Raw genomic sequence first — 8792 nt, 5'->3', positions numbered from 1 at the left:
TAGTAAGTGATAGTGTTGGGTTTTAATCATAGGTTTACTTGAATTGCATTGCTTTTTATAGAGAAAACCGTATTTATGAAATCAGCACCTTCATGTCGTTTTCAACAGGTTGTATGAGTTTGTGGTTTCATATATAACAAGATGAACAGATGTAAACAAAGGTACATTTAGTGGCTGTATCTTTAAGTGTGTGATGTAGAAGTGCTTAATAAATATTAAAATCCAGAAAAAACAGAGTCAATATTCTTCCCCAGCTCGTCCAAGGACGGCTTTTCCTTTCAAATGTAGTCTTCCTTTACTGTGTCGCTTGGTGCCAAAATGGTGCCGCATGTACTCTTTTCAAATCAATAAATCCACAGTTGTATTAAGAAATATTTTATTAACAAAACAGTAAATTCCACTTGCTTAGCATTTCCAATAATGGATAAATTGGCCTTGCAACAGAAAACCAAATCAAAACAAAACCCTTAGATATCCAATCACACAAAGCACTAGAAGGGTAGGGTCATGTGGCTGGCCTTTCTTTGATGTCTTATGGATCGACCACCTCACACGTTATTGTAGTATTTGTTTTTTAAAAAAGGCAACACATTACATGGATAAAAAAGAAGCATACTCAATCAGGAAAGTTGCAGTCTAGAGATGTAATCAAATTTATGCCAGGTAGTGTGAAATCCTCTAACTGCAGACTGTGCATGGAACCCTGATATGTTTGGTATGAAGATACTTGAGATTTTATTCATGTCTTTTTCTCTCTCTAGCTCATGTTCCTCTCTTTTCTTTCTCCATTCAAAAAGAAAGAAAGAAGAAAAAAAGAAAAAAATTTCCAATTTTATGTAGGCCAATAACGTTAGAAACATTTATACTGACAATATGAGATTACATGATGAATGAAATTCTAAAATTTATGCTGGAAAGAAACATTGAAACCAATCCCAAACAACATGCTTCATAGATATACTGCTTAAAAAATACCATTTTTCAATTTATTTTCTATCATATTTTAGAATCTTTCCAGATGGAAACTAGTTCAAGTTCAGTAGATCAAATGGAAAAGCAACCATTTCTTTTTAAAACCTCAAACGGTAAATTAGTGGTTTTATATTTACCTTATTTCACTGGCTTTCCCTGAGTAAGACTGAATGAGAGGAAAAGAAAAAGTCTTATGAATTCTTTAACCTGGCAAATTAAGAAAATAAGAAAATCTGAAACACAAGTAATGGATATTAAATTTTAGTTTTATACCTCTACTTTCTGGGTCATGAAAAACCTTTAAGGCTTTTCATGCACCACAATTACTTGGCAACCGTAGATAGTGGTGGTTTGCTATGAACTATACATATTTCTAGGGTGCTGTATGTCTGAAATCCAGGCCACTTCTTGGCTTTTTTCATCAACTAAAGTATCACAAAAGATGTTTTGCATTTTTTGCCTTTGCAGATTAAAGCTAATTGTAAAGGTATTCTTCTCTTCTGTGAACTCTAATATCATTCTTTTAGGAGATGTTAAAGTAATGCGACCAATTTTTTCTGAGGCATCACCTTCCAATCTAATAATGCATCTTCCTTTGCATTACCTTCTCATACTAATAATTTATTGCTATGAACATCATTGAAACAATATGCAAAAACAAGTGTGTAATGTATACTTTTCTACTTAATGTGTGTTAAGCTAAAACTATATTTAATGATAGAGATGTAAAACCAGAAAAGTTAAAATATAGTCAATAATCAACAAAGAATGACTTTTTTAGATGAATAGTAATACAGAATCAAAAATTACTGAAAATACTTCCTTAGTTGAGAAAGTGTTTACTTTCCAAAATGTTTATCATGCACATCAGGTTCAGAGAATATATCTATATAATTTTATTGGAAACAAAGTTTTCAACTGCAGCAGCCAGGGTTAAGATGTAGAACAACCAATTTTGCTTCCATAACCTGCCCACATAATGGTTCCTGTTCGTGCAGCAACATACCACTGATATTCTATATGATAAGAAAAGGTTCCATTTCATTAGCAACTAAAATCTTCTCGAGGTTTCCTGGGAGCGTGATCTCAATGAAGCAAATCACCCCATTTGTCATCAATGCCTTGGCACAACTATCTTCCTTCCTGCTTCTCAATTTGTCAATAATATTTCCTATATTTATGTTTGGTTCTTCTGTCATCTCTGATGGATTCCTCTGGATTTGTGTGTGTGTGAGAGAGTGCGTGTCTGTGTTTTTGTGACTGTGCATGGTGAATGTATGCGGGAAATGTGAGTAATTTGGGGGAGAAAAGAAGATTATAAGATACATATGTATATATTTTACCTTCTAATTCACACCTTTCATACAAATACTAAAACTTAATTGCAACAGAATGAAGGCTGTACATGTAAGAAAAAAAGTAGTTGAGTGTTTTTATATACATTCATACATATCTTCCTTAGAATAAACACTACATTGTAATTTTTTTTTTTTAAAAAAAGTAAGTAATTGTGGCAATTTATACTGGTGGCAAAAAAAAACAAACAAACCAAAAACCCTGAAATAATTGTTGCTCCGATGTCATAAAACTCCCTATACTTAGCAACACTTATAACATTGAATTTACCAAAAATGGCTGAAGAGCAGAGATATATTTTGCATTTTCTATACAACAGGCTATAAAACGTCACTTATCACAGTCCAGAAAGCACACAGAGATGGATTTTATATAAACATATGTAATAACATATTAAGCGTGCATGAAAATTTCCCAATGATTGCATCTATGCCCTCTTGTTTTCGTTTTGAAATTTTAGTGTGAAAATGTGCCTTATATTTCACATTGTTGAAAATAAGGCCTCCATACTTTTTTTTTCCCTCACAACCAGAAAGGGGCTTTTTGAATGTGTTCCTACACAAGTCTTCAAAAAAGCCAGCACTTTGTTTCAAATGCAAGTTCCAACCATTGCTCCAGTTGCGCCAGGTGGCAAACTCCTAAAGGTTTGCAGGTTGAGTCACTCAAAATGACACAGTCTTCTCTGGCAATCAGACTAACTGACTTCTCAGGAAAGCGCTAGCACTTTGGCTAAATCCAGGATCATAGGTAGCTTCTTTTTTTGTGTTGTGTTTTGTGTTGTTTTTGTGTTGTGCCTTGATGTTGTAATACTCCTTTGCTTTATGAATGCGTGCGGTCATCACTGTCTTTCACAAATGTTCCAGCAACATAAAGACAGGCAGAGTAAATGAAAACACTGCGCATGTTAGGGAATTTATTGGCCCCTGTCCTTTTTTTTTTTCTTTTTTGGAGAAACAAGAGCATGAGATACTTGTTTTTATTTTTTAAAAACAGTCTTTCCTTCCTGATTGCATTCCCTGTCTTCTTTTGTATGTGCTTCATAAAAAGGAAAGTAAATAAGTTTATATTATGTCTCAGATAAAATGAAGACTATTTCTATACAAGGGTCCTTTTAAGATCGTGGGATCAGACGTAATACTCTTTATCCTTGTTTTTCTTATTTTTGTTGGCGCTTTTCGCACTGCTGGGTTGTTTCTCCTTTACAACAGCCCCATTGGACTGTGCTGAGTTACTGATGTAGTTTCGACTCTCGTCCACATGGTAGGAGCCTTCATCCCGGTTTCTGTACTTGTACATGGCGTAGAGGAGGATGAGGATGCACAGCGCGGCAGCGGCTACTATCCCCACAACCATGCCCGTGGTGCTGCTAGACTCTCGAATCACTTCCGCCGAACCTGGGTACGGCTCTCTCCCGCCTGCCCTGGTCGGGTTGGCTATAGGAGAGAGGGTGAGAAAAGAACACGAGGTGATGATTGAGTTTACTGAATGCCAGAGAGCTATATTAACATTTATCATGTATTTCCATGCCTAACAGATTAGCACCTACTGCTCTAGGAAAAGTATACTGCTGCTCAATGTGGCAATCCCGTGCCTCATGGTCACTAAAAACAAGGGACTACGAATCAAAGCACTCGGACAAATCTGTCGCCTTCTTTTCTTTCTCACAGATCAATTTTGTCAACAGGGTCTTCTAAGTGCAGCCCCAAATAAGCTCCATTTAGCTCTAAAGGGCCATGTGGATGCGTTAGATGAAAAACCATGCACCCAACATGGAAAATAAAATCATAATGACCCTACATTATAATATTACAGAGTATCATTTAAAGAATCACATGGATGTTGATACAAAACACTTAGGGCTAACTCCAGACTCTGAATCAGGATAGCTAAATTTAGAATTACTTTAGAAATCATAACTCCTCCTATTGTAATGAATATAGTATTGAACAATACAATAATCCAGGCATTTTGAATAGTCTAATTGCCTGCTTTAAAAAGTGTTATTTTAGGGGCTGGCCCCCTGGCCGAGTGGTTAAGTTTGCTCGCTCTGCTTAGGCGGCATCCCACATGCCACAACTAGAAGGACCTACAACTAGAATATACAGCTATGTACTGGGGGGCTTTGGGGAGAAGAAGAAACAAAAAGTGTTACTTCAGTCATACCTTTACAAACTGAAACAGAAACTAATTTCCTTTTCTGTTGAAGGTTTATTTGTTTATATAAGTGTATATGCATGTTATTTATTCATTGGCAGTGTTTGAGTGATCACCAAAACTAAATTTCGGCGGATAAAGTAAGAAAGTATTTTTTCTCAGTTTTAAAGACCATCTAGATTGGTTTTGAGTCAAAACTCAGTACCTAGTAGATGATAACAAAGAAAGGACTGGCTGGTCCACTTTTATTCAACTGACAAAACCCTCACTCAGTCTTCCCAAAGTATAAATAAAGCCCTTCCTTGGGTACAAGAAATACACAATAAGGTACATTAATGTCTGCTCCAAGGACTAGTCAGTCACAAAATTGACCAAAGATGGGGAGAAAAAGTCCTGGGATTTAGCTTGTAGATAGGGGGAGGAGGAGGGGTGGCTCCTTTCCTCTACATAGTAAACTTTAAAAAAACTATTATTTAAAAGAATAAGAATTGCAGAGAGATAAGATTGTATCCCATCTCTAATCCTAGGTCATTTTTCTCTATGGATGGTATTTTCTTTTTCTGAATCTCCATCCTCTCCCTTGTCTCACAGAAAAAGATTACTTTTCAGATGCAATGGATTAAAAATGCTGTAATTTTCAAAACATTTTTTGGAAATTATGCAGAAAATTTAAATAGTCTCAAGATTGTATATATATATTGGAGATATACGTGCGTGCGTATGCATGTGACTGTGTGTGTATACTCACATCAGGAATTGAACAGCTCAAGAAGAGTAAAATTGTGTTCTTATTTTACTGCCTTAAACATCATTTAATGATTACTTGTAATATTTCTATAGAAGCACTTATTAATTATTGAGAATTATTTACCAACCATGTGGTTCTATATTTCTTTGTAATTCCATTTTCAAACGTCACCCAGATGTCTTCTGCCTAAATATGAGTTTCATGCTGTCACTTTCCTTTCCTTCCCAAAATAAAGCCTTACAAATATAGTCACTTACAAAGTAACAGCTCAGGCTCAAAGCAGCAATATGCTATGTTCTGGAGCTGCAAAAAGCAGCAGGTGAATATTCTGAATCCGTCATTGCTTGTTTTACAAAAGCCCATGTAATGTTGCTGAATAAAAAGCCTGGGAGTTGTTTCTGTGGCCAAGGTAGAAGGAGACCAAGACTGTAATCCACAGCATTTGATTACAGGAAATTAATGTCCTCTCCGGAAGAAGAGAACCTGCTCCAGGAACTCTGTCACTACCCGACAAACCAAAGGTGGCACTTTCTCTTTCAAATATAGTCATCTTTGCCAAAGTCTGCCAATTAGCTCAGCTGCTAACTTGCACTAAATGACAACTCTCTACTTGCTCATTTTGTGGAGCATTCTTTTACCATGATGTCTCAAAAGCTGAAAAAGGGATTTTATTTAAATGTTACTTAAATCATTTTCCACCACCTGATGGAATGCTTTCATTTTAAACACGCTTTCATAATTATCTCACTTTGTCTGTCTGTCGGAAAAGAATGGGGAGAATGGAGATAAAATCCTAATCAGATAGTTTATGACAGTAAGACCTGAGAGTTTTAATGGTATATAGTAGGGTTTAAATGTTATATACTAAGAATATATATGTACATTTTTTCCAATTAGGAGTTGGTATCATAAATGGACTATCTTATCCAAAATTTTTAATTTTATTTTTATTTACTCAAATATTTCTATGTTTTCACAACAGCTGTATAAGTAGCACACCAACAACAAATTGACTTTAATACTAGAATGAGATTGCAAGCCTAACCTTCAAATGCTTCAATTTTTTCCATATACATATTTCATAAATCCCTCCTGTTTAAGGAAAATACTTGTCTTTTTTGCAACTCCAGCCAAAATGTTGCTTAAGTCACATGCAGGCCTAAAAATATCTCTAACCCATAAGTAAAGACTCTAAATATCCCGTTTCTTTTTTTTTAAAGCTTACCAAAAGAAACCCCAAACCCAATGAAGAAATATTTTATCCTTTTTTCCCTAATTAACATTAAAAGATTAATAACCACCACAGGTATTATTATAGATCTGTCTGGAATATACAGTTGCTTCCATATCTAATTGATTATTTAGCATTTTTTTCTGTTTATGCTGCAAATCTGAAGGCTAAGTGATATTTTTCTTAACTTTTGTGCTAAGCAGAATTTATATGCTAAAGAGTTAGTGGAACATCTCTCCCATATGTGCAATAAAAGGCTAGAGAAATTTAAACATATTTATGAATTATAAATGTGGCTTCACTTATTGATTGTCATTAATGGTTTATTTTGATGATCACTGAAAAATCTCTGAGGAAATTTCATATTAACTTCAATGTCGAGAATAGTATAAACGGCTAATAAGGCTAAATGTCTTCTTATATAATTTGCTTAAAATTTTATAGAATAAAGAAATGCAGTCATCTTGTAACCATTTATGAGAATATGAAAAAACGAATTTAATCAGAGAAATCCAAAAGCAATTCTTATTGATGGATTTGAGAATTTTACATTCCCTTTACACTCCACAGTAAACTAAATCAAGACATTTTAAATAATTAAAACAATCTACAGCATGTTTTTTCTCAGCAGTGCTAAAAATGAAATAAATGAAGTAAAATTTACTTTTACTCCTTCTCCCTTGTTTGGTACCAGAATGTGATGAGAAGACTTAAAAGACAGGTGAAAGAGAATCAATGAGAAGAGCTAAGAGAATGGAATACATCTAATTAGGGATAAGTCCTTGAATGGTCAAAAATTAACTGATTTGTAGGTAAAACAAAGCTAATGCAGCCAATTCATGATATTGGGCCCTGGGGCACAAGGAGTGCAGGTCAATGGAAAACTTCAGCGGGACTGATGATGGCCATTGAATAAGCCACAGCATTTAAGTATTATTCAGCGTGACCGGAAATAGGCAAGTATTCAACTTTGGTGGGGTGGTGGCACACATTTTAATTTAAGGCTAAGTCACTAGCAAGAAAAAAAAAGAATAGATGAAATCTCCTAAGCTTATTTATATCCCGTTTCAATGATTCATAAAGTAAAAAGTTGTCATGAATTATACACAATTTATGTGAACACTATAACAACGAATTATTGTACTTATCAAAGTTTTCCCATGTAATTCTACATCCATTTTACTGAAGGATGCCCATCATCACACACTCCTCAGAGTCAACTAGAATGGAGTGGAATCTGCTAGGTGTCCTACACGTGGGGAGAGCAAATATGCACACCTTGATGTCAATAGGAAGCCTTTTGAGTTTTGCTGGCATTTTTCGCCTAAATGGTTCAGAAGCTATTGATTGCATTGCCAAGGACAAAGAGCTGTCACAAGGATTACAACCTCTTTTATATAAGCCACTTCTCAGCCAAATGGCTATGGAAGTATTCCTGAGACCCGTGTACTGATAAATAGTGTTATCTTAAAGGACAGATAAGAGTTGATTTTTAATTCTCTCTTCCTCTCCCTCTATTTTCAAATATTTGCAAGATCTGATGATTTCTAGAAGTTCTCCATATGGTCTGCTTGGCCTCAGATTTATCAAGAATCTTGTATGCTAGCTCTATGAATTTTGTTTTTCATTGTCTAATTAATATTATGATTACTTAGGTAGGTACAGTCTTTCAAGTGTTAGGACACTTATTAAGATATTTCCACATTATACCCTAAACCAATTTATTCATATCAGATAATAATTCATTGTGGAAAATGCACAGTAAGTGCAAAAAATATATTCCAATGCCTTGTCACATAAAAGAAATAATGAATGCATTTGTTGCTCTGAATGAAAAATTAAAAAGTGAAATATTTAAAATTTTAACCTATTCTTAAACCTGCTAAGATAGTTATTCTAAACTACTATGACAGGAAAATAAATTGTCCTGATGTATGCCCTTTCTTTATTTTTGACAGTCTTGGCACTGTATCTATGAAAGAACATTTCCCCAAATAGGAATTAATTTAGATCCAGTGAAGAAACACCCTAAGACAAACATGTTTAAGAGACACATTAGGCTGTAGTACAGAGAGGAGAGGGCTGTTTGTGGCATGTCTCCTTTGTCATCAGTCCCTCCGGCCCTCTGTCATCTCCCCATGTTCCTCTCTATTCTTCCTCCTACTCCTCTCTCCTCCCTCCTTCTTCTGTGTGTTCCTCTCCCAGATCATGACTTATCCTTGAAGGTGGCCCTCAGGTAGCTTAGCAGGTGTGTCCCTCTCCCCTCTCAGGTAAATGAAGAAGGCCAAGCCAGCAGGGGTCAGGATTCTTTGCCTCTTGGGGTTGGTGCGT

General features: G+C 35.3%; 1 protein-coding gene across 35 annotated transcripts in view; it reads right to left on the bottom strand.

Annotated features, from left to right (window-relative positions):
• Nucleotides 1-359: 359 nt before the first annotated feature.
• NRXN1 (neurexin 1) overlaps nt 360-8792 on the bottom strand; it is a 1069254-nt gene continuing 1060821 nt past the window's right edge. For all 35 annotated transcript variants that reach the window (XM_070512109.1, XM_070512110.1, XM_070512121.1 and 32 more), the window contains one exon: nt 360-3761. In XM_070512109.1, coding sequence (XP_070368210.1) covers nt 3454-3761 — 308 coding nt within the window. In that variant the 3' untranslated portion in view covers nt 360-3453. The remainder of the gene's footprint in view (nt 3762-8792) is intronic.

Source organism: Equus asinus, chromosome 6 (genome assembly GCF_041296235.1).
Source record: "Equus asinus isolate D_3611 breed Donkey chromosome 6, EquAss-T2T_v2, whole genome shotgun sequence".
In the NCBI taxonomy this organism is placed as follows: domain Eukaryota; kingdom Metazoa; phylum Chordata; class Mammalia; order Perissodactyla; family Equidae; genus Equus; species Equus asinus.
Note: the sequence above shows the minus strand (reverse complement) of the source record. Positions and strands in the feature narration are given on the sequence as shown.